The 27,757-nt window shown below is 33.9% G+C and overlaps 1 protein-coding gene across 4 annotated transcripts in view; it reads left to right on the plus strand.

The window, feature by feature from the left end:
* The window catches only part of LOC143231621 (uncharacterized), a 44,455-nt gene that overhangs the window by 8,992 nt on the left and 7,706 nt on the right, over window positions 1-27,757 (plus strand). For 2 of the 4 annotated variants that reach the window (XM_076466148.1, XM_076466149.1), the window contains 2 exons: window positions 14,059-14,196; window positions 16,744-16,850. In XM_076466148.1, coding sequence (XP_076322263.1) covers window positions 14,091-14,196; window positions 16,744-16,850 — 213 coding nt within the window. In that variant the 5' untranslated portion in view covers window positions 14,059-14,090. Of the gene's footprint in view, window positions 1-11,866; window positions 12,011-13,390; window positions 13,480-14,058; window positions 14,197-16,743; window positions 16,851-27,757 lie in introns of those variants that run through there. The other 2 variants (XM_076466147.1, XM_076466146.1) reach the window with 2 other exon arrangements.

Here is a 27,757-nt window from a genome sequence, read left to right on the forward strand (position 1 = left end):
AACTTTATACATTGTCTTGTATTTTCTCTACCCTAGCACTTAATGTACCGAAATCATCAATAAAGGGTCTTTGAACAATGCCTAAATAGCAGGACAATCAATAAAGTATCTAGTAGGATTGTTGTAGTGAGATTATGGTAAGCAGATTATGAACTTATATCATGCAAAAGAAAGCTGTGCAAGTTCTCCAAAGAGTGATCACAAGATATATTTTTGAATTACTCTGTTTGTTTTCATACCTAACTTAGGTTTAAATAAGTTTTTAATCTTATAGTTACTTTGTTAAAAATATATAATAAATAGGAAATTGTATATAAAGATTAGGAAAGCTAGCACTTCTTTTAGCTTTGAGACTTTTTGCAGTCAGGTAAATGGCTTAGCAATCTAGGTTTTTCTTTACTGTGTTGGTTGTACAAAAAATAATTCATGTAGCTTTCAAACATTATGCATTTCAGTACACAAATAAATATATCAAGCATTAAAATTGTATGTTAAAAATTTATCTAGCTTTCTAGCTAAGCCATAACCAGATTAAAAGTTCTGTAACTGCTTGGACCAGCATCTTTTGTCCCCAGACATGAAGCTTTACTCATGAATTGTCTGCTTTGAACACTAAAACAGATTTATAAAGATCAAAATACAGTCTTGCCATTAATTATGAACATACGTGATAGCAGTGTTGGAAATAATTAGACATTTCTTGAAAGACAAGAAGAGATAGGAGGGAAAATGTGGGTTGGACAAATATAGTCATCACCTATTACAGCAAGAACAGATTGAAACTGTACTAAGGTTTGTCAGTATCAATAGCATGCATTTCTAATTGGTTTGAGCACTCTGAAATCCATATAAAGAATAAAACAAAATTACAAATAAGAACTAAGAGTGCAAATACATCATGTGACATAAGGGATATGAATCAAGAAATTATTTAGATATTTCCTTTTGAAATTAAAACTTTAAATGACATAAATATCTGAGTTATGATTCATGATAATACTTATTATAATACTCTAATTAGTTGGGTAGCCTTACCCGTTTTCTTGTGAGACTAATTCTTTCGTAGAAGTCTGTAGAACTTGACCTATTTTATTTTCATAAAATTTTTACTACACAGTAGCTTCTAAACTGGCCTTCCATTTAAAACAATACTAGTCAAAATTATAAACAAAATAATTAATGAGGTTTAAGTGACATTCCTTAATTGTGTCATAAAAGCCCTAGTAATCATAGCAATAAGAAAAAGCATGATATTCAGTGAGATATTATTATAAGTACTCAACCATATTACATTAGTAAGAAAACTATAGATATTTGTAACTTACAAATTGCCTCATTTTTCTCTGATACTTTACTATAATTCTGTTTCCATTCATCTTTTATAACACCAAACTCACACATTGTGTGTGAACACTTTTCTTCTGAAGAAGCAGCTTGTTCTATTGCTAGAAACAAAATATACTTTATGCATTACTAATACAATAAATACCAACAAACCAAAATGATATTTATGCCACTCAACTTTTAATACTATAAAAAAACATGAATTAAATTTGAGCCCATATAAGTTTAACTTGATAATACAATGCATTTGTATTGCAGTTTTTACTACAGGTAACAGCTTCCACTGTCCTTTTTGTATTGATTTGGAATTTGATGTTATTTCTTCACAATGTTGTCACTCATTTATATCTGCTTCTCATTAACAACTTCTTTAAGACTATGCACATTCCATTTAATAGCTTTGTACAATGTGGCCAACATATCGTCCAATAAATATAAACAATTCAATGAGAGGTGTAACTTCTGCTCACAAGTTGCCAATATATATTTATTCAGTTTGGTATCAAATTGTTGATTATAATTTGTGTGTTAGTATTATGTTTAGTTAATTTCTTAATATAAAAGTAAATACTAAAAATTGAATCCTAAATATAATTTTCTGTGTATCACATGGTGTGTTGAATACAGCACTGGTTCAAATTAATGTTTGTGATGTCCAAATACCAAGTCTGTGGTTTTTTAAGATTATATACTCAAAATACCAATATTAACAATTATAACATAAAATAAGAACCTCTTTCTATTTTCTGAGATATTAATATGTTTATTGAATCAACTAAAATAGCCCCACTCATCTCTTTAATGTTTTTAAAATACCTGCTTATGTATACTTACCTCATCCATTGACAAATGTATAACCAATCAAAAGCTCAGAATGTCCTCCTAGTGGCTTTCTCAGCCTTTTTGAAGGATTGGGGCAGCAAATACTTTCTTTTTTGTGCTAGATTCCAAGTGATGTGGTCAGATACTAGTGAGCTTGAAAATTCATATATTTTTTTAAACCCAAATACAAATTAGTTAATAAGGTTGATAAATTATAGTGGAAATCTGTGGTATCGATGTAGTAACTTATGATTTTAGTTATTTTAAAATTTGTATGTAAAACCTAAAAATATAATTTTATTTCACATCCTCCATGTGCAAAATTTGATAAAACTTAGCATCATAAGGCAAACAGTAAACGAGTACAAAGTTTGTAACTAAAAAATACAGTTGTTTGCTGTGCTTACATATTTAGAGTTCTATGTTTTGAAAAAAAAATCACTGAAATTTAAAAACTGAATAACAACAAGTCAGCTATTTTCTATACAAAAGCCTGTACTGTTTACTGATAATATGCAAAAGTTAATAAATATATTTGAAAATTATGACATAAAAAGCATAACAAACATAAAATAGTTAAAAGGTCAATCCCTGGGATTGAGCCCTTCTAGGAGAATCGCAAAAATTTTAATACAACCTTGTCTGTGAACTTACAAAGCTCTTATTCACTCTGTTTAATTGCATGGGTGAATTGTTGAGGCTTTATAAAGCAAAAGTTCATGACTTATTTGATCTAAACGATAACTTTTATTTTATTTGTAAAAAATTCATAAAATATAAGGTAAAATATGTAAACAAGTTATAAAATAACACATCAAAATGGTAAAGCATTATAATTATTGACACTTACTATCATCAATGATATTGTCCAATGTCACCTCATTGTAAAATATGTCTGAAATGATGCCACAGCTAGTTTTTTCACAGCAACAGAGTGACACTAAAATATAGACAATTATGACTTGAATGTCAAAAATCCAACACATTGGCAAACTAGTCCTTTGAAAAATAAAACAACCTGCATAGTAACTGTGGTCAACTTGTTGCCAGGACAGCTTCCTCTCTCTCCAGTTACTGTTCAGACTAGACAGCCAAACAAAAATAGTAGACTTTATATGGAAAAGCTTGTGATGTTGCTTACACCAAATCAAATGCTAATTAGTGTGAAGTCTAGCCTTGATGACTGGCTTGAGGTCCAAATAACAAACAGACAAGACTGCCACATTGCCAGTGCATGGTTAATTTGGCCAAAGTGTGAGGGCTTGTTACCATTAATACCAACATAATGAAGGATACAGAAATAATGAAGAGACATGAATGAAAAAAATTCAATATTTCTAAATGTCCAAGAAAACTAGGTAAGAAATGGCATTAAGTGACTTTAGGGCTTTCAAAAAGCTAGACTAGGCAACACTGGTAGTAAAATTTGAGCTAATTAGCTTCTACATGATCCAGACTGATTGAATGAGTGAAATGGCATAACATTCTACAATGAATATGGAATCTGTAGAAGGGATCCTCTACACAACCACAGAATTGCATCAAACCATGGCAGTGCCAATTTAATCACCTGATTTCAAACCACCTGCAAAACTGTAAAAAATGGCTTGAAAGATATTTGTGGTTTAAAAAGACATAAATATAAGAGAAATCAATATTTCTAGTTTGGAATATTTTCGTTCTTCAGATGACTAAAACATTCACAAATGGAGACAGCAACAAGACATAGTGGGGTGAACTGATTATCAGATTCTGCAATATTGCTCAGCTTCAGACCCATATCAATCAACTATACCTGAAGGCAAAGGTCAAAGACAAGAAGTAGCAGACTATCAGTTTGAAAAAAGTATAATCCACCAAAACGTGAAGACATAATGCTAGATGGTCTATGTTGAAATGCAAACCTTTGGAAACCACACTAGATACATGAGATGAGGCTATTAGTTCAAGGTAACAAGCATTAACTATCCTCTCCAAAACTTTACAAAAATGGTAGGTCGAAGCAGTGTGCATATAATTAAAATAAATCAGAAAAAAAAATTATAATAGTCTTAAACTTTGCATGCCAAAAATCCTCCTGCTGCAAAATTAAGTTACAAACAACTACAAGAGTAAGAAAGGCAGAAGGAAAAGAGAAGGTGCAGCTGGGGAGTTCTAAGGAACAGTGCAAAAGGTGAACCAAGTTTCTTAAATTTCTTAAAGCAAGTTAATTCCAATTTATTCATCCCAACAATAAGCAGAGATATGCAAGATCTCCTTTAGCTTTATTCATTACAATATAGCAATACCATCTGATGAGTTACTAGATGGTCTTAAGGAACACCTCATTTCTACAGGATCTGTTGCAACCAGAGGTAAGAATAGTTAACTTGTTTATTAATATAGAATTGGATTGATAAAAGCACACCTGTCTAGGCTACACTCACCACAGAGTGGGATCCAGTTGGAAAAAAGGGGGGGGCCTGGAAATTAAAAAGACAAGAGGAGGACAAAAATACTCACTCCCTCTTATAATTTAGCAGGTCTTGTCAAAACAGCCACAAGGGGTAGTCAAAGACCCTCAGAAAGAGAAACTGCCAGATTGTGTAAATAATGTGAAAGAAAAGTATTAGGATAAGCTCACATACCAGCCTATGTGATGTCATCCAAAGGGCAGTTCAAGTGGACAGATAAAGAAATAGAAATATGATGAATCTGACATGACTTCCAGAAATTTCCTTGCTTGTAAATAAAATCCAAAATAAGTAATATGGATTAATTTGCAAAGCCAAATTATTAAGGTAGGTAATTGGGTAATAAAAATTAATTTCTAGTACCTAGAAAGGAATTAGTATGAACCACATATATCTATCAGGGTCCTAACAGGACGTAAGAAATGGCTGTGGCATGGGTGGTTATAGGAGTGAAAATATCTGACAAATGAATTGGTGAGAAGGATTTAGCTCTTTTACCTGCCTGCCTGAGCCTTAGTAGGAAACGACCTATCAGGTATAGCAGGTCAGAAGTGGAATGATAAAGAGTCTCAAGCACACATAGTGCAAACAACTCCAACCTGTATACAATGTCTGTATGCTAGCAGCCACAAAACATACACTTTAAGGGAAAGGTGATACATAGTATATGAGGCAAAAGGCTCGGTTTGATGTCAAGACAAAGCATGTAATACCACCTTAATATTCAACATGGGTAATTGAAAAGGCTCTTTGGGTCCTTTTACCCACAAAGCCATGAGAAGGCCAGATAGCAATGGGGACACAAATACTTTTTGATGTTTACAGAACTGAAAAATATTTGATAAAGCTGCGTTATATGAAGTGACAGCATACGAAACTAGACCATTGTCAAAAAGACAGGTCAAAAATGAGATGATGGGCACATTTGGATGAAGTGGGTTTAATCTTGTGAGACACCACTGGTAATTAGTTTGCCATTGCCATTGATGAATAGCCAATGTAAGTTTATAAATAAATTGAGACCAATACAAGACAACTTTCGAAGTTAAACCGCAGTGCCATGCAAAGAACTATATGATTTCCATACATGAAATTTGAGCTTGGAAATATCTATGATTAGAATAGCATATCGTTGTTGCCTCAACAGAGGAAATGGAAGAGGTAAGCAATCTTTAAGATACTGTAGAAGAGGAAACTATGGTTAATTCAGCCAATCCAAGGCTACCAAAAGCACTTTACAAGTAGTAGATCGAATCATAGCCAGAACTTTGGGTACTAGATGAAGTGTGGGGAAGGCATTGAGAGGCAAATCTCTCCAATCTTAACTGAATGCATCTACCACCAAAGCCAAAGGATAAATTATCAGACATCAAAATACCTGTAGTTAATAGTACCAATGAATGTAAAATGCATCAATCACATCAGAGTCCAAAACTATGTGCAAATCCATTAGGAAATATTTGGTACGAAAAATGTAGTTGAGCTGGAGCCAAGAACAATAACATGCTAATAAAATTTATCTCCCCTGAAGCACTGCAAGTCAGGAGGCTGATATGATGAGAATGAGCCAAATAGAGAATATCCAAAGTTTGAAAACAAAGGCCTCAGTAACATGTGCCCCCGTGATGGGAACAATACGATATTACTGTGGATCTGTAAAAATTAATCACGATGATTTACCCCTTCAATAGAACGAGACCTTGAATCATTGCTTGTTAGACAGCAAGAAATTTTGAAATACTGATGTGGAAAGAAGATTCATCTTCTATCCATAGACCCTGGAATTCCTAACCATCATTGTATGTGTCTCATTCCTGAAATGAGTTACGTGTGAAGAGTTGAATCTCAGGGTGAGGAAACAGTATAGGAACACTGATGGTATTAATGATTAGATCCAACCACTGCATGAGATCTAAGATGTTTCTCCTGAGTAAAAGTACCAGAAAATAAAGAGGAATGCAGTTCTTCATCTTCTGATTATGCAGTGACTATGAAGGGACTGCACACATGCTCGTTCCAAAGTTATCAGAGAGGCTCAAATCCCCCAAAAAGAGAGAAAACCATCCATGCAGCAAGAAAAAGAGATGTGACTAAGATCCTGATTACCTGTACCATGAACTGTAGTTCAACGGAAGTTGGCTTAGCCCAGCTTAAAAATGTATTAAAAAACTCTAAGGGACAACATATTTAGTTTGGAAGAGAATGGGTTTATCATTTCTGATAAGAAAGCCAGCCTTGGTGGCTTATAAAAGGAGCATCTGAATGTGTGTTCTCCCAATTGACAAGATGGTGCTAGAATTATCTAGTTATTTATATAATGGTGTGTGTACAGACCCAAAGAATGAAGGTGATGTAAAAAGACTTATCTGACTCTGAAAATTATATGGTGCAGATGCTAAGCCAGAAGGCAGAGTCTTGAACTGCAAGATCTGACCCTTGTGCATGAAATGTAGATAGTGGCACAATGATTTCACCATGGGAATGTAGAGATATGCATCAGTAGCGTTGAAATTGGACATCCCTATACCTGGAATGAAATGCTAATGCAAATTGAAAAAAATATATAATGTGATCTGCTCAAAGTAATTGCAATATACAGTCTTGAGCCTCTCATACCCCTGGAGTATAAAGTCTTTGGGAATCTAAATATGCATGTTCCTGGTGGCGGTAAGCCAAAGCATGTTGTTCAGACAAACATGAGGGATAAGGCATAGCTATCCTGTGACATAACAGAACAGTAAATCTGCAAGCGTGAAAAGCAATATCAGGTGGAAGAGTAAAAACTAAGTTGTCAACCTCAGACCTTTTAGTCATCAAGGAAGGAGTACATTGAAAGGCAACCAGATAAAGCCCTAAAATCTCACAAACCCAGCTGACTAACTGGAGGAATAGAGCAGGAGGTGGCTAATCTAAATCACCCATGTGAGAAACCGACCAATTAAACAAAGGCACCAGAAAAAAAAAAAGAGTTCAATGTCTCTTCAGACTGTCTTGGACCATAAGCAAAACCAGCATCAGAACCATCTCACAACGAATTAGATCAGAGTCAGCCTCAACTGAGAGTGACACCCCATTGTTCCCTCCAACCACTGAGAGATTTTAGTTAACAGAAATGGAAGAGCTCATTAGTTATTGATGGGTTAGGGATTCTAACTGGTGACCCTCAAGTTGCGAGTCGGGCACCTTAACCACCAGGCCATGTCAGGCCTCTTCGATATTTAACACTTACATTACTACACCTTTTTCTGCCTCACAGTGGCACAGTAGTATGTTAGCAGACTTACAACAATAGAATGGGGGTTTCAATATCCATCTTGGGCAGAGTGCAGATATTCCATTGTGTAGCTTTATGTTTAATTACAAACAACAACTTCTTCTTTTGCAAAAATACTTTGGATCTTTCATTAAATAATTAAAAAATTTTGACCCAGGTATCAATTTTGACGTAAAAATCTATTGACACAAACAGCTATTGAAGTTCATTTCTCTGTGTGATTGAAATTGAGCATAAAACTACACAATGGGCTATCTGTGGTCTTTCCACCATGATATTGAAACCTAGTTTCTAGTATTCTAAGTCCTGCGACATATTGCTGTGCCACTGTGGTCTACTTGTTGAAGAAGGAATGAATTATGTTTCAGAATGTTTTCAAATTGACTCAAATTCTAGATCTCTTTAGCTGTTTCTATAGTGTGAGAAAGTGAGATTTTTGCTTCTCGTACAAATTTTTTATTTTAGAATGATCATTATGACGAGACCAACATTTTATGAACGACAAAGCTCGTTTTACCAATTTCAACTAATTTACTCATTCTTAGAATTGAAAAAAATGGCCATTTCCACTTCAATCCAGCCTCCTGTTATGTATCTGTTATATCAGGGGTGCGAGATAGGGTTACAGGGGGTGCGAGATAACATTTCAGTTTTTTGTTTATATTAAGGGTACTGTCCTATATATTCAAAAATTACGTTCAATTTTTATTTCTTATTTTTCTTGTTACAGACGTAGCTTTTTACCTTGTTACGATAAACTATCCAGCGCAGACCGAAATCTTAATGTACAACTGTAAACAAACAACACACGAAACGTGACCTAAATACTCGGCACAACTCATTAGGTTACTTTCGAGAACACTGTCTTAAAGTCTGTTATTAATTTATGTTATGTATTCTCGTGATTGTGACTCGAGAAACTTCCAGAAGTATCCAGAATTAATCGATGATGTCATGTGACGTATATTCGAGAATGTTCTAAAAAGTTTCGCAGAGTATATAAACCCATGCGTGATGTTATGGTAGTCAGTGCATTGTTGATTCTGTGTTCGTGCAAAAACTTCATTATGTCAAAGAAAAGAAAATGGAATGATGATTATGTGAAGTTTAGTTTCACTTGCATCGGAACAACTGAGAATCTGCAAAAATCCCAGTGCATGCTTTATGATGCTGTCCTTTCAAACGCAAATTTGAAGCCATCTAAGCTGCAAGAACACTTCAACAACCAGCATGATGGAGCAGCTGTTGCAGGCCATGATGTTGAATCGTTGGAAGGTAGAAGGGCCCGCTTTGATTCTCGAACAACCCTTCCAAAATTAGGTTTTATATCTGCTGACAAACCACTGCTGATGGCTTCATAACACGTGGCATATAAATTAGCCAAATCAAAGAAGCCCCATACAATTGCAGAAGAAGTGATTAAACCGTGTGCATTAGAAATGGCAACAATTGTTCTGGGAAAAGAAGCCTCAAAGAAGCTTAAATAAGTACCGTTATTGAATAATGCTATTCAAAACTGAATTGGTTATTTGAGTTCGGACATTTTGGACCAAGATATTGCAGATATCACGGCTAGTCCCTTGAAAATCTCTCTCCAATTGGACGAAATAACTGATGTTGCAAATTGCAGTCAACTCATCGCACTAGTGAGGTACGTCCATGATGGTGCAATAATGGAAGATTTCCTGTTCTATGAAGATCTGAAAACAACCACAAAAGGGAAAGATGTCTTCCAGGAAGTGAAGGACTTCTTTGCGAAATATGATTTAGATATCCAAATTATTAGTTCTATGTGTACCGTCGGTGCCCCTGCTATGACAGGAAATATATCGGGATTTTTTTGCACTGATGAAACGAGATTCCGCGCTTGCAAGGTACTCACTGTTTTCTTCATCGACATGCTTTGACATCAAAAATATTGCCTCCATAGTTTAAAAAGATCCTTGACACTTCTGTGAAGACCATCAACTGGATTAGGGGTCGCGCTCTGAACCACCGCCTTTTATTTTTTGTAGGCCATGTGAGGTTTATGCAACTTTTAGTTTGTTGTAATATTTTTTCTTTTTCAAATGTTTCGTTTTTGTTTATATATCACTAAAAACTAATTATAAAAATTTGTTTTGGCCACCTTCACCATTTTTCTCAAATAAATAATTACTGTGAGGGGTGCGAGAACATATGGCCTAGCGCGTTAAGGCGTGCGCTTCGTAATCTGAGGGTCGCGGGTTCGCGCCCGAGTCGCGCCAAACATGCTCGCCCTCCCAGCCGTGGGGGCGTTATAATGTGACGGTTAATCCAACTTTTCGTTGGTAAAAGAGTAGCCCAAGAGTTGGCGGTGGGTGGTGATGACTAGCTGCCTTCCCTCTAGTCTTACACTGCTAAATTAGGGACGGCTAGCACAGATAGCCCTCGAGTAGCTTTGTGCGAAATTCAAAAACAAACAAGCGAGAAGATATTAAATTTATTTAGGCGTGCGGGTCATAAAAAAGTTTGGGAAACGCTGTGTTATATAGATGACACATGTATGGCATTTAAGGAAAATGGTCATACTAATAGATAACATTCACACTTGAATGCACTATACCTTAACATTATGTTTACACTTCCAAATGAAGTCGAATATTTTTTTCTTTTTTTAATAATTTGATTGAAAACTGCGAAAGACAATGGCACAAAAACCTCTTTTGAACAGCTAAAAAATATTTGCTCTTTTCGACAGAAGTAAGTGCGATACGTCTCGGGACTTATAATTCAAGTGCTTGTATAAAGAATTTTAGAGTGGACCAGATTTTTCAACAAAAGTTAAAATTTTGAAAAGTAAACACAACCACCATGAAGGACTTAAAGATAGTCCTTCAATAAGGGAAGCAAAATTTCAAAACAAAAAAGCGATATCCACTGAGCAACGAAGGCAAATAAAGAGGATTTCACGTACTTCACTAAATATATTTTTTATAGTTCACCTTGAACTCAGGAAATATATTGTTATTTTTCTTAATGATAACAACTGAAGGATAAATCAAGGTAATATTACAACGTCTCTATCATTGGCCTGGCTCTCATGGATTGCTTGGTAAAATCCAGTCAAGGTAACGACATTGAAATAATTTATTTTTTCAGCAAGTGAAGATTGGTTTGGTTTCTTTTTGCCAGGTGGTTAAGGCACTCGACTCGTAATCTGAGTCGCGGGTTTGAATCCTCGTCACACCAAACATGCTCGCCCTTTCAGCCGTAGCGTGTTATAATGTGATGGTCAGTCCCATTATTCATTGGTGAAAGAGTAGCCCAAGAGTTTGCGGTGGGTGGTAATGACTAGATGCCTTCCCTATATTCTTAAACTGCTAAATTAGGAAAGCCTAGGGCAGTTAACCCTTGAAGAGATGTGCGCAAAATTCAAAAACAAAACAAATATTATACTTTTTTTTACTATAAAAACTTTGTATATCTTGCTTAATGCGCCCTTCGCGAACAAAGATTTAAATTAGAATACTAGTTGGATCCCATTCCATGAGAAAGATGTCATTTGTATAATCCTAGCATGCAAATAATGCAGCATATTGCTCTTGAATCACCAAGTCTTTGGGTGCTTTTATTTTAAAGCAGTATCATATGCAGATACAATGGCTATGCATTGACTTGTTGATGCTCCCTTTGTAACCTGTGGATCACGCTAAGAATAAGAGATCTGTAAAGTTGCTGTATAAATGATATCTACTTTTTTACTTGAGGATTATTATGACATAATGGAGGTACAAAGTAAAGAAAAAACTTTGGGAGAAAGGGGATGTTCCATCTTAATGGCTTATGTTTTAGGGCTATTTGTAAAATATATAATGATTAACCTAACTGCAAAGTAAAAAGAAACGTAAGACAGCTATGATTAAACTAAATAATTTTACAGATAAAACTAGTGATAAGAGAATTTACATTTTTTTAAATTATAGTCCCATGTGAGTTTATAATATTTTTTGGTCAGGTGGTAGAAGCTTTTTATTCAAAATGAATTTATAAGTTGTAATCGAATTTGAATTTAAATTAATTTTATTCGGGGTTGGGGAGAGCGCAGCCAAAGTATGTCTACTTGAGCTATACAAGTTTTCAATGGCTTGGGTCTCGGGTAAGATGAAAAGGGTTTCATTCTTCCAAACTGTCAGTTTCCTCACACTATTTTATATGCCAGTTGTAAGTAATAGTATTACAAGTGATAAACAAGGCACCAAGGATATTCTTTAAATAAGTGGTCTTTCCTGTTTTCCCACTTTTATAACCAATAAGAATTTTGCTTATTATTATTGAAATTTCACTGTTTCTATGCTGAAAAAGTTTTAATAAGTTTAACTTTTGGAGAATATATTCTCCAGCACTTTAGCATCCTTGGTACAAGCAATGTAATATTTCATAGAATGTAACTATTTTGAACATAAACCCCATAACTATCGTTTATGTTAGAAAAAGCAAACATTCAAGATCAAAAGGGATGAGGGAAAGAGGACAACCTTGTCTTACCCTAGAGCCCATATTAAAACTGTTTGCAAGATGACTGATAATATGGACTCTAGCACTGATATCACTAAAAAAGTGTTTAAAGTAATTAGTGAAGGTTTTATGAAAATTATACATATGACATTGAACAGAAAATTGCACTCCACATGATAAAGGTTTTTTCCTACTCTTGAGAAAACATACATATATGAGAGTTTATATTTTTATATAAGAAAGAGATAATGTCCCATAAAATGTTGACATTAAAGGAAATATAGCACCAAGGAACAACAACAGTAGTTTGTAATGGAGCAACTAACTTGTCTATAAATCTTATTATTCTAGTGTTAATACATTTAGTAACAATTTTGTAGACAACATTGCATAGTGTAATAGGACCAGAACTATACTTCGACATACAGGCATTTTGGGTATTTTCATCATCTTTAGATTACCTAGAAAGTTTTAAATTTTTCGTTTAGTCAGTTTTTACATAATTCTGGCAGAACCATGTGATTAATTAAAGGTTATTATTTCTAGTTACCTTTGTGTCTTTATTGTTCTCAATAATAAAAGATGTCTATTCTGCTTACAACGATGTTGCAGTATACTTTAATTAAAGGATTACGACTCTAACATCCTTTATTGGCCAAGAAGAAGATGTTTGTATGTTACAAATGGCCTTACTGCTTGCATTATAAGCCTCCAAACCTCTAAAACAATCAAACAATAGCATACTTTCGCTTAAATGAAGAAAAATTGGTAACAGTCTTTTTAACTTCCACAGCAATAAAACTTTAGCTATTTATTATTATATACTGCCTTTATAGGTCTTGTTGTATCACAATTTTTTAACCACATTGCTAGAGGGTGCACCTATGCACAAAGTTTAGCTTAAGATGCTTTAGCATTGCTCATGATTTGTGGCCAATATAATCACCAGAGTCTATTTATTTATTAACTGTTGATTGTTTATCTTTTATCCATTATTAACTAGTTTCCATTTTATGTTTAGGCATATAGTCTTGTACTTACCACATAGACAACTATAAAAAAGTTGGGAGAACTATGATACAGGTTACATCAATGTCACAACTGTAAACTGTAAGTTGATATATTTAGTTACAAAAATGTAAGTTACAAAAAAGTCTGTAGGAAAGATTAGTTAGTAGATGCTTTTTCATTTTTCAGTACACGTTGATAACAGGTAAGTAGAATTTTGAGATAGGGAATCATACTTTTATGGTGTTTCGTTATTCCTATTGTTTTGTTCACCCATGAATAAAGCATTAACTTTTAGCTAGAGCGTGTTGAATTTGACTTCGAGTGTGTATCGTGAAACTGACACAAGCCTCTCCTGGTGGTGAAAGATTATGTAAACAAGCTAGTGACATGAGATGTTACCTTACACCAATTAATAGGAGTAGATAGAAACAATTCCTATCTGTTTTTACTTTAATAATGTTGCTTATTGCCTTAAATGCTCTTTAATGTATTTCAGACAATTAACTAACATAATTGACAGTTTCTTGGTCGTAACATGATGTAAATTTATGAATTGACATGAATGTTGTTAGAAAATGTGTATCTTCTGCAATTTTTTTTTTAAATATAAAAGTCTTTTAAAAGGATACAAGTTCCCATTCCTAATATGTTTCATTGTAATTTATCTGCAAATTTTAGATAAGAATGTGAATGGTAACATAGATGTGACCATGGAAGTATTGAGAGTTAAAGCTGAAAGACTTTCTGATGATGAGCAGGATGCTATGTTGGATATCGAGTTCATGGGAAAAGAAGAAGCTATTACCTTCCCTAGTAGTAAGTGCACATCTTTAGAATTTAAATATATTGTGTTCCTACCGTGTTTTTTCTTTTAACAAAATAGTTTTATCCAGTTTTTACATTATCCACGTGCTTGACAATTTCATCATGAATTTGACTGGAAGTACCTAAACATATTCTAAATTAATTTGATTTTATGTCCCACATGTGCCTTACAAGTAAAATCAGAATACTTTCCCTTGCCTGATGTTAGTCTAAGCCACATTAACTCTAAAATGAAAGGCATTTTGTAATTTTATTCTGCATCATGTGGGAGTAATATCAAGTCTGAAAACTTCTGAACATTAAGTCAATGCTGTACCAATTTAGTTAAAAGATTAACCCCACTGGCTATGGTACACCTGGTAAAACTACTTTTTTGACAACTAGAAATACCTTACTGTTGTCCTTTCACATGCAGATCTTGTCTTTGAACCTTATTTTTGGGTCACATGACAAACACTAGTTGGTGCTAGCTTATATTTTGGTAATCCAATTTTTTACTTTCTAGTCATACATCAAAAAAAAAATCTCATATGCCACTTGAGTGTTCTTCCAGCTGAGATAAAGAGCTTACTAGTCATTCAGCTTTTGAAAACTTAATTTATTTTGTATACAAATTGATGTAAAGGACATTTTTTCTTCCTTCACCCTTTGTACATTAAATCCTCCTTCACATGTTTTACAGAAGAATTTTATTAGCTTGATGTATTTTTATTCCTGTCATTATTTAAAGAAACAATTCAGTCCCACTTGAAATATTAGGAACATAATTTTACATCCAAAAATAAATTAAGTACTAAGAATGTATACTGATAACCTATAATATGGATTAACACATCCATAGTGTTTTTTGGTCCAAATTGCTTATTAGCAGTAATTGTAATTGATGATTATTGAGCTATTTTTCTCTCCACACACACACTCATCATTATGTGTGTGTGTGTGTATATATATATATATATAAAATTATTCAATCAAAATTTACTTTATTCTGTTTTCACCTGTTAATATTCTACTACACTATATATGTGTGCTGTTATATAGGTGTGATGGAAATGCCATCCATGTTATATTGTTTTCATTGTTTTTGAAGGATTGATATTAGCCATCCGTACATTTACTTCATTTTTTGAAAAGTTTTTTTCCTTTACAAGTATTCTTTACTGTAACTCAGATGTACTGATTCATAATTTACAATTACCAAATGTTGTGCACAATTTTGTAAATTATGGATAAAGAGTATTTCTTTCAAAATCTTTCATTGAAAAAAAACTATTTATACATTTAAGTGTAAGTAAGTAACTTGTGTTAGTAATGTTAATGCTTTTGGTTATGTGTAATTACATTTTTTTACTAGTGATACAGATGATGGGTATGTATAACCTCCATAAGTGGCATTGGTGTTTCTGAGTGAGATGGAGTAACCTTTCTCAATACTCAAACATGCTTATCTTTTAATAACCCTAGTTGTCTTTATGTATGAGAATAAAGGTTATTCCACTGAGCTGTACCATCATGGTGTAATTATGTAATTCTTTCCAATAACTCAGAGTGATCAATGAAAATGAAATTATTGACCCCAACTGTGGAACTTTTGAAATCAAAATTTGTAAGAAATAGAAGTGATAGTGAGATGGTACAGAAAGTAAAATAAAAAATATTGCAAAAAATAAATGTTAATATTTGTGTGGTTAGTTATAGTAAAGTAAATGTTCACTTAACTGTATAGTATAAATCTTATAGTTAACCAGATTACTTTCAATCTGGGAAATAACAAAACACATTACAAGTAGTCTGTAAATACATTATTAATAGAATGCATAAATACCAATAAGGCATATAAAAACAATTATGATATATAAAAACTATCAGATGATGCATTTCTAACACAAGTTTAAGCAGCTAGGCCTAATAACATTCATTTGCATTCTTAGGACTACACTAAATTGATAATTTACAAGATATATTTAGTTAAATAACTGATTTTACCAAGTAAATAGATTTAAATCCTGGTAAATACAACATCTAATTAGATTATCAGGTTTTAACCTAACTAAACTGTTGAGGCCATACAATAGTGTGTTATTAATGTTAACAGTAAATGGTAAAATTCACTGATCATGCTGAAGCTATTTGTTACAGTTTAGTAAATTACAAAGTTTAGTTAGAGAAAAAAAACTACTAAATTTCAACACAATACAAAGCAAGCATAATGACAGCAAATATTACTTATAAATATTTTTCTGTTAGCTGAAAGACATGTTTCAACAAAACCTTTCTTCACTTCATTGTTCCCTTCACACTAAAGATTGTATTAAAAGTCTTAAGAGTATTGAACTTAACCCTGATATGGGCTAAAGTACAATTCCTGGTTTTTTATTGTTGTTGGAAAGTTGGAGAAAACTAGCATTTTTTTCAGTTATATTTAGCAGGTGTATATATGTAATAGGTACCATACACCTGTTATTAATGTGCCATTTTATTTTATGGAATTTGTCATGATGACCATGCATCTTTATTAAATTATATATTTATCTGTAGGAGAAGCTGTCTCTTTAGAAGAAAGGCCTTCATATACTGTTTGTGAGATTGGTATCACAAAAGAGGAGAGGAAGGAGAATTATAATGAAGTACCACAGAAAGCTGAGGTAATTTATCTTTTAGTGGTTATGATTCGGGTACCATTGCATGTGAGTTTTTGGAAGACCACCTGTGCTGCTGTTAATATTTTCTGATGTTCCTTGGTTTTAGTAAATTATATTATTTATATAAATATGGGCTTTTTACACTATGTTTTTCAAGAATAAAGATGATTTGTATAGAAGTTGCCAAGAAGGACAGAAAACACATCACTACCCTTGTTGTTAACAATTGATACTCATAACATTTGATAAGAAGGAGAATAAAGAAGACAGACACCAACAAAAGTAAAATTATGTACAGCCAAAAGTCTTTCTGCAAACTCATATTGGGATATATAGATGGATTAAATCAAAATGGTATTCAGTAGCTTCAACTAAATATGATTACAGTATATCCTAAAGCACGTAAAACCCGTTAGAGAGGAAAAGCACTTTCCAGTACACACCTTATTTCTACTTACATAATGAATTTCCTTGATTTGTGCTGCCTTCTGTATACAAAATATTTTCTCACCACCAGCCTTGAAGCTGACCTTTACACCATATTAGCATGTTATATAGCTGCATTTTTGCATGCAAATGAACATGTGACAACCCTCCACTAACAGGAGTGTGACATGCCCTCCAAGTACACCTGATGTACTCTGTATTGTAGAGTACAGTAATAACTTTTCAATTTGGCATTCGTATATAACAATGTGTATTTTTTTGCTCATGTACCTTTCAAATTTAGACATTTTCAATGATAGAATCTATGAAGACATTATTCCACAAGTGTACAAAAGATCCATTTCGTCTTGTGTGAAACGTGACTTTGTTCACACTAGCCTATCACATATATTACCCTTAGATTTGTCTTTGTCTGTTGGAAGAGATGATGACTTTTGCTTGATGGGTAGTGGGGGGTCTTTTATGTGACATAAACCTTCTTTTATCCCTAACACATCTCTCTACACTTCATCTTCATGATGAAAAAGCCATTGCCAGTTTTACCCACTGACCTTTTCCTTATCTTATAACCATACTGTTTTGATTATACCTCATTCATTTTTGTGATTTTATGACTAGGTTTCTCAGGTATGTTTTTTATACAGTAAATTATTTTTACCACTATTTAGGGGCATTTGTTTATCATCTTCCTTTTATTACCTTATATGTCTGGTCATGACTTTCTGCTGTATTGCTTTTCTGTGACTCCTAAACTCTAGTGTGGGGTTTTGACTGATTATCATTCACTGTATTTTCTACAATGGTATGTTTATCTTCCTTGGCATTTTTCCTTCTTATTTGATTGATATTTGCTTGTGTTGGTTAGGGTGTAGGGTCCTTGTTACTCATTTGCTTTTTGTCTCCCTTATATCTCAGATACTTTCTCACTTCTTTCACCTGTATAATTTTACTGGTATGCTTGTAATTGATGTCATGTTTTGGGGCCACATGACAATGTTGTACCTTATTTTCAATGATTTACCATCTCTCCTGTGCTCCTCTTTTGATTCTCTCTGTCCTCTTGCTTCCTCTTTTCTCTGTATCACCACTACCTATTCCTCTTCCCATCCATCCTTCACCACTTGTACACTTTGGTGCTTTCAGCCTTCGTGGTAACTGTTTTGTAGGTTTGGGGCCAGTAGGTTTTATTTCACTGGATTTATGGACATTTGCTCTTTGTTTGTGGTCAGTTGTTGAGTACTGAGATTTCTGTCACAGAGCCAAAACCTTCAGTTTTTCTCCTCCTCTAATGTGTCTTACTCCCATTATTTTACATTCCTAAAGGGACCTTGTTTCTTGCTAACATTGGTCTATGGTGTAAAATATTTACTATTACATGTTTATTTTAATAATGACAATTGTGTTGGTTCAATTTATATTTAGAAATGCATATAAATTGTACTGTTAAATATGTATTGTGAAATTCTCACTTATTCCCTAAATTTGTAGACAATTCTCAAGTGTAAGGTTCAACAGCACATGCTTTAGAATAGCACTAGTGTATTGTTTGGCCAATTGAAATTTCTAGAATCTTGCCTTAATGTTTATAAACCAACATGCTGAGAGACAATATACATATTTGGTTTGATGCAGTTGGTATACTATAAGCTGTGGAAGCTAACTGTGATTAACACTTATTAAACAGGAAACTACAGATTTTTGACCAGGAATGTGTATAATTTCAAACATTACAAACTATTTAACTTCAGCAGATTATCATCATATGTTAGTATTTCTATGAAAACATTAGATAACTTCAGCTGTGAAAAACTTTCATGCAATCAGGGAAGAGATAGCTAGTTTACCTGTTAAGTGAATTGTACTGATACCAACTTGAAATTCATTCACTCATCATGAACTGTCATTAAAATGTTCAATTCCAGACCAAGAAAGATGACTCAATATTATTTTTAAGTTCGTAAAACTTTTGTATATAAATCATTATATGTAATAACTATTGTTATAAATTATATATTAAAATATATTTGTGTTAAGAAAGAAAACTGTGTGTATCAATCTTGTGGGCAAATATCATAAATTTAATATGTATTGACAATTTAGTTAATTTCTAAATTGAAATTAAAGTTTAACTCTGATTCAAACTATTTCAAATTGTAGTATGTAACATAATAAATTGGACACTCATCTATGATAAATCATAATATGTAACAGTGGCAGTGTTGATAACTGTTTGATGGATTTCTTATCTTTTTCCAGGTTTTTATTCCCATTTTTATGGTTCATAAGGAATCTGTAGATAAGTGTTGAGTCTTATGTTTTTCCTGTACTTGTTGGTTTCTTGCCTTTTCTTAATTTTCCATGGGTAATTTCTCAGCCTGCTGTGCTCTTTTGTCCCCAGTTTTGGGATGACTGAAGATGATATTTTGGATGTTTCTTTTCTTATTTAGCTATGTCCCAACCAGCTTCCTACAGCCACCTTTCTCTTCTCTCTTTGGAAGTAGCATGTTTGTGTTGGTTGGTTCATTTTGGAGGAGTCATATCTCATACCCCTTTCATTTCTCATTCATTTGAGTGTTTTTTTTATTCATATATTTGCAGCACCCAGGCTTCTACACTTTTTTGAGGGATATGGAGTATTTGGTTTCCCACACCATATTATTTTCTTCCCTCACTCTGTGGAAAGTTCTTTTTCTTTTGAAGACTTGGGCTTTTATGGAATCCTGCATTTTCTTTGATCATGCTCATTTGTGACATCTACAATGAACAATATGTACTCTGGATCTATTGTCCTCAACCATTCTCCTTCCTTACTCAAAGAACTCACCTGATAATTTGATAAAACTACTCCCATAGTAGGTATTCCTTTTCATCTGATCCTAGTCTCCTGTTTCAAGATGCCATGTTGACAAGATGGAGGATGTTTCAACTTTCATATGAAGTGGAGTCATTTGTACCATAATGTATTTTTCTTTCATGTATATTTCTTGGAACTGTTGGTAGTACATTGAATTCTAAATTTTCTTCCTTAGGTGGTTTGTAAATGTCTCTTCTCCATTATTATGTTTCATGTGGATTGATTTGCCTCCCAACTGGTAGAAAGCTTTAGTATGCCTCACCTCCCACAGTCTTCAGATCAGTCTACCCTTGCTTATCATTGAGCAGACTTTCTTTGCTAACAGTTGTTGGAATTGGTTCTACCAGTTTGGGAACAAATCCAGCTTACCCTGTACAAGTTATCCAAACTCAGTTTTCTTGCTGTCATCTCACAACCGTGTTAAAGTACTTTTCCTCCCTTCATATTGTATCAGAGGCTCTTCACAGGAATGTTGAGGGTTTTTTGAGCTGAAATCCTCTCCATCCTTTTTTATGTGTTGGTTCATTTGTTATCTTTGACTCTCTCTCATGCTTTAAATATAGTTTGTTTTCTGTTGCAACATTTTTGGCCATGAAATGGTTTTGGCAAAGACCTGTCTCCAGGAGCTATATTTGAGGAATCAAAGTAGCTCAGTTTTGCTTGTTGATCAATTTGGAGAAGTCTTTTCATTGTTCTAACAAATACTTTATCCATTTGGGTGTTTTCTTCAACACCCATCTCAGTCAATCCCAACCTTCTCCTCTCTGGTTCCATTCTATGGATAGGAGCTTTGGAAAAGCTTTGTCTGTTTCCTCAATTACAGCTTATTAAGTTTTACTGCTTTTGGGGATGTGGTTCAACATGACCCTTCAGGGCCCATATGCAGTTTCTTTAATGGGTCCTTCATGATCAATGGAACCTTACCTAGAATCTCTTGGATAATTCTGTAGCCCTTTTTCATCACTTTTGGATGATCTTCATTGGTGGTTAACTGAGATGCACAGATCAACAAAGGTCCTGCTTTCCCCTCTACAGCCAGATTTACATCTGTACACTGATGCATCTCTTTAGAGCTGAGGTGCCTGGGTGGATCATGTGGAGGTTTCAGGTTGTTCTGTTGAAGAAAGTTCTTTTCACACGTCTGTTTTTAAACTATAGTGTGTTTATCAGGCTTTGGATCATTTTCTTTCTTGTGTTATCTGCCTGCTGGTTATGATCCATTTTGACAGTTATACTATGGTGGCTTACTTCAATCACCAAGGTAGCATCAAGTCCAGATCTCCACGATTTCACACTATGAATTTTCTTTATTGGACCCATGAACAATTGTTTGGCATGTCATGTACAGGGTTGCTTTCAGTCTTTTACCCAATCATCTTTCCAAACTGCATTATGGTTATCCCTCAGAGCAGTCCTTGCATCCTGCTGTTTTTTGATGTTTCTGTCTGGATCTGGGTATGCTCTATATTGATGCCTTTGCTATCACCCTCCATAACAAATTACCTTGCCTGTTAAGGTTTTCAGCCAAGTTGGTTTCATCTGTTTCTTTACATTTACCTTTCCATCCACTTATTTTATCAGGTGGTCTTCCTCATCCACACAGTCATTCTGATTGCTTCTAACTTGCCTGCTCAACCTTATTTTCCTTAGTTGCTGTAAATGGGTGGCCCTTTCTGTCCTGACCTTCTCCATAAACTACAGTCACCAGCACTCCATCCCCCACAGTCCCTCCTTCAACTTCATGCTTGGCTTTTGTCAGGACCATGGCAAAGAGCTCTGGTTTCTCTCTCAAAAAAAAAAGAGTAACTTCACATTTAGCTTGTTTCATTTACCCTTCTTTGGTTGTCTATCAAAACAACAACTATTATTGTGGCTCTTTGAGAGGGGTTTTCCTGTCACATTAATTTTGGGAATTTGGGTGGTATTATCCTATACTTGTTTTTTTTTTTTATTACCACAGAATACTTACTTTCCCTGACTTTCCCACATTGGTTGGCTTCTTATGGCTTTGTTGATCACCATTGCTTCTGGATTCTATTGATGTCTGTCATGGCCTTACTTTCCCTTTGTTCAAATCTTCGTTTACATGTTTCTTATTTCAACTGTTTTTGAAGGTGTATTTCCTCCTTGCAGGTTGAATATTTTTGTCCTCGGTGTTATTAGGATCTTGTAACACTCCTCTCACTTTTCCTTTATCCTGGATCGTGCTTTTATTGCTGAGACATCTGTGACTTAAAAAGGTTGCTTCTCTTTATCCTCCACTTCTCATCTCTGTCCTGTTTAGATCCTTCATTGTTATATTGTTGTCATGCCTTTTTATCTCTTGATCTTTCCCTTGTTACTCTGATCATTTGAGTTTACAATTGATCCAGTTGACGTTCCTCCTTGTCTCCTTCCCAGTATGACCTTTTTCACATTTTCTCACATAAAGTCTGTCATCTTAACTTCTCTCCCATGCCTCTCATCTTCATCAACTATCGTATGAGATTTTAATTCTGTGATCAGGTATATGTATGACTCTACACACCTTCATCTTCCATTACCTACACCACATCACTCTTTCTGCTTCATTTTGGGTATCACCTCCTGCTATGACTGTTGCACAGACTTTGGTATGGCTGTGACTTTGGATCATACTCTGTGGCAAGGGGTTTCTGACCAAGTATTCTATGTCTCAGAATGGCTGTTATTGGTATTAGTGTTATTATTGATAATGAGGAAACAACATTTCAACCTTCCTGGGCCATCTTCAGGTTAAGAAAGAATTTGAATGTGATCATTGATGGACATGTCTTAGGGATGACATGGGTATGTGATTGTAGGGGACATTACAGGTGGATGTTAGGTTATTAATTAGTATAGGTATAAAGATGTTCCTTTATATTGGTTTAAATTTGGTTTTAGTTGGTGTATAAGTAGGGCTTCTTTGATTTTACATTTGTTTATATTTGTCTTCCTACTTAATACCTGGGTGTTTTCTATGGTTATGTTGTGTTTATTTGATTTGCAGTGTTAAAAAATGCTTGAAGATGTTTTTTTAGTGTTCTTCATATCTATTTAGTTTCTATTTTTCTGCTTGTTTGAAGGTTAGAAGTATCACATCTATAAAGACTTTAAATAAATTGACCAAACCAATGTTGAAAGAGTTAAACTCTTGAACCCAAGCTAGAACACACACTCAGAGTTCTTGATTAGTGTTTTTATGGCTAGAGAACACCTTTCCTGTGCTGAACCACACTTGCATATTATATTTCACAATTAAGTATAAATATTAATTTTAACTCTGGTTTGAAACAATTTTTACTCAAAACATTCAATAATTGATATTTGTAACTTCCCAAAATAAATATTTAATGAATTAGTAAAGATTTTTAAATGTTTTATCTGTGATTTCTGCATATTTGATGTATCACTTGTAAACAATGCTCCGAAAGATTAAAAGAAAAATTATCCATCCCACAGCATAGATTTAAATATACTGAAAATCTCTTTTCTCTTAGAAATAGATTTATCCATTATTTATATCTCATGTTAAACCCAAGATATCATTGTGAATTGTGTTTGTACAATGAAATTATTACTCTTCATAGACATTTTGAAGTTACATAAATGTTTCAGTACATGAATATAAGTAAGTGGGGAAAATAAAATAAAGAGGGTCTCATTGGATATATAAAATTTAATTTCTTTCTTTCAGTCTTGAATATTAATGATTGATTTAATTGTGAATAAAGATTTGTGTGAATGGTGAGTAATTTAGTTTGCTGTTGTTACAGAAACATTATAGTTGTAATTTTAGTAGAAAAAATAACCATTTGTTATATTTATAATTTTATGCATACAATAAAACAGCACAAACTTTAAAATGAAATGGTGTACTTAACACTTTAGGAAAATAGAATTTCAAAATAAAATAACCAAAATTCACAACATAAGGTATAAAAATCTTCAATCAAATTATACACCTATTTTATTAGCCCAAAATAGGTGTTTTGTAAAAGTGAGTTCTTCATCTTGTGTAGTAAGATTAAGCAGTTTAAGTGTAAACTAAAACAGGTGTAACATGATTTAATCTTTACAGTGTGGAAAGGATTAAATATGTTTTTTTAACTGATACCACCAGGGACTTGATTGTGATTTTATTTACCCTCGACAGTGATAAATGTTTATCTAAAGAAAACAACAACTATATATTATTATAAGTTACTGATATCTACTTGACTTTGTACTCTTTTTTGCCCTATTTCTCACAGCTATTATCTGTAACTATGTCCATGTCCAGAAGGTGAAGCTTTGACTGCTTTTAACATACAATAATGTGCAAAAGTGTTAGGACAAGAGAATATTTTGTTCTTCTTTCTAATTTATAGGGCTAATTCTTCCATGTCATTATGGAATGTAAATTTCAGCACTGGTAATGATTTACTGATCCATGTTGATAACTAAATGAGCGAGAGTGAGAATATTTATCATTCATTACAGTTCCCACATACTTGTATCACAGGCATTTAATAATGGTTCTGCTTGAAGAACAAATTGATCAAATTTAAGGTTTGAAATAACTGTCATGGTACCCCATGCAATTTCTTAACTATATACAAAGGAGCTAGTATATGGCAGAAGAAATTAATTTAACAGCATTCCAGAAATAAATTATGATAAAAATTGTTCAACACTATGTACTAAGTTATGTTATTATGCCATGACCCAAAAAGTGTAGAGAATTGTCAGTAGAGCATAGAGTTTGCATAAAAGGTTTGTGGTATTGGTCGGATTCTCCATCAAATGGCTCTCCAAATACCATTAAGTGCACTCTAGATTGTGAAACCAAGCCAGGTAAATTTGAAAATATGAAAGGAAGAGGCAGAATACCTAAGTTCAATGACACTGATGTTAAGCATCTTTGTTTTTGCAGCTTTTAGGACAGAAAGAAGATTGCTACATATCTCAAGCATGGGATATAAATGACAGAAAGTGTTCAGATTTGCAGTATGAAGACTCAATAAGAGGAGAGTATTTGGTTGTGTAGCAGTTAAAAACCTTTACTTCAATCTTCAAATATTGTCTAGAGACAGAAATTTACTAAAAGATATATAAACTGGACTGTTGATGATTGGAAAAAAGTGTTATGAATGAATGAGTCTACATTTGAAATATTTGGTTCAAAGTATGGGTCATATGTCCGATGAAATAAAGGGAATAAAAAAAAAGGTGGAAAATACTTACCTCAGTGTATAGCACCTACCATGGAACCTGGGGAGGCAATGTGATGGTTTGAGGGTGTTATTCTACTGAGGCGACAGTATATATTTGCAAAACAGAGGGAATAACCGACTAGTGCTAGTACCATTACACACTTAACTGTCATGGTATACTTAATGGTTTGTATGTTATTGATAAAGGATTCTACTACCAAGAACATAATTATCCAAAATACTCTCCCTAACCTATGGTAAAATTACTTAACTAAGAAAGAAGCTGCTGGAGTCATTCAAGTAAAGAACTGGCCTCCACAGAACCCTAATCTTACCCTAGTTGACTGGATTTGGGATTTGATAGGTCAGAAACTTGAAAGATCAAAAGTTACACTTACAACAGAAAGTGTTTGTACCCCTGCGTCCTGAGTAGTTTTTTGCTCATAACTTAAAAAGTATCATGAGAAGGCTAATAAAGTATAATGTATTATAAATATTATACTAACACACATCTACATAAATTTTTATGTAAATTAAATGACAAATAAACTGTTTATAAACAAATAATCAAAAATAGGAGGAGCAGAAAGTGTTTGTACAGTTCATAATGTGTGAAAAAACTGATATTCCTGTAAAAATTTTGTTTAGTTTGGCAAATAAACTACATTATACCATTCCAGAACTAAACACTGGGTTCATAATTATTGGAATTTAGCCAGCAAAAAATGTACTTCCAGCAATTTAGCACTGTCTCCATCATTATCTGCTTGGTCATCATGGCAAACAGGAAACAACTGTCCAGTGATTTAAAAACCAAACTATTGTAAAATACGAGTCTTGTGTGTCTCTTTCTGGTATAGCTACTCAACTTCATGTGTCGAAATCTACTGTTCAAAGCATAATTGCCAAGTTTAAGCTCACAGGATCAACTGGTAACCTCCCTCCTTCTGGATGCCCCACCAAAATTCCAGAGAGAACCAAGAGAAGGTTCTCAGAGAGGTTAGTAGGAACCCTCGTTTAATGCATAATGACATACAGAAACTGGTAAGGGAAACTGGGGTTGAAGTAAGCACCTCTACAGTCACGAACATGTTACGCTCTTCTGGATTCAAATCATGCCATCCTTGTAGAACTCAATATTTAAAGCCTGTTCATTTAGAAGCACGATTGAGGTATGCAAGAAAGCATGTAGATTATCCCTTTACCTATTGGAAGAGTATTCTTTGGACAGACAAGACTAAAATTGAGCTTTTCGGCTATAATGATGTTTGCTATATTCTCCATAAGAAGAGGGAATGAAATCTTCCAAAGAACACTGTCCCTACAGTTAAACACGGAGGTGGCTCAATCATGCTATGGGGTTCCTTCAGCTATTCTGGTGTAGGGAGTCTTCCCTGCATCAAGGGAATCATGAAAAAAGAAGAGCACGTTGATATATTGGGCACTTATATCAAGAGTGATGCTCGGAACTTATGGCTTTGGCGTCATTGGATCTTCCAGCACGACAATGACCAAAAGCACACATCAAAATATGTGCAATCCTGGTTGCAAAGGAACCATATAAGCATTCTGGAGTGGCCATCGCAGTCATCTGATCTCAACCCAGTTGAAAACGTTTGGCATGAGTTGAAGACCAGGGTTCATCAATGTCATCTGAGAAACTTGCAAGAGTTGGAGGCCTTCTGTAAAGATGAATAGAAGAAAATACCAGTTGAGTACTGTCAAATGATCATGGAGGACTATGAGGAGAGATTGAACCAAGTAATTCACCAGAAAAGCTACACAACTGACCATTAAAGTAGACGTATGAATACTTTCTGCCCCTCCTATGTTTGGTTATTTGTTTATAAACAGTTTATTTGCCGTTCAATTTACATAAAAAATATGTAGGTGTGTATTAGTATAATATTTATAATATACTGTACTTTCATTATCCTAATTCTGATACTTTTTAAGTTATAAGGTAAAACTACTCATGACACAGGGGTACGAACAATTTTTATCGTAACTGTACTTTCTAAGAAAATTTATGGAAGTGAATTAAGGACCTTTGTAGTAAAATCCCAAAGGACACTTTGATTAAATATGTTGCAACAATGCATGAAAGACTGTCTGCAGTTATTAAAGGAAAAAGGGGGGCACACAAATTATTAACTGTTTTTTGAACTTGAGCACTTTCATTAAGTTAATAAACATTTTGACATTTACTTGTAATTTACCATCCATTATTCTTTGAAAGTAGCATGAAATATAATTTTTAACTTTGTTCTAATACTTCTGCATAGTACTGTAGGTTATGTTGCTGAAGCTAAATGCCACCTTGAGAACACTAATTTCTGCAACAAATGTACAACTTCGGTCACTAAAATCATCAGTGATAATTTTTATGAACTCCTCTAAACAAACTTTTCAGT

Source organism: Tachypleus tridentatus, chromosome 11 (assembly GCF_004210375.1).
Source record: "Tachypleus tridentatus isolate NWPU-2018 chromosome 11, ASM421037v1, whole genome shotgun sequence".
Lineage (NCBI taxonomy): Eukaryota > Metazoa > Arthropoda > Merostomata > Xiphosura > Limulidae > Tachypleus > Tachypleus tridentatus.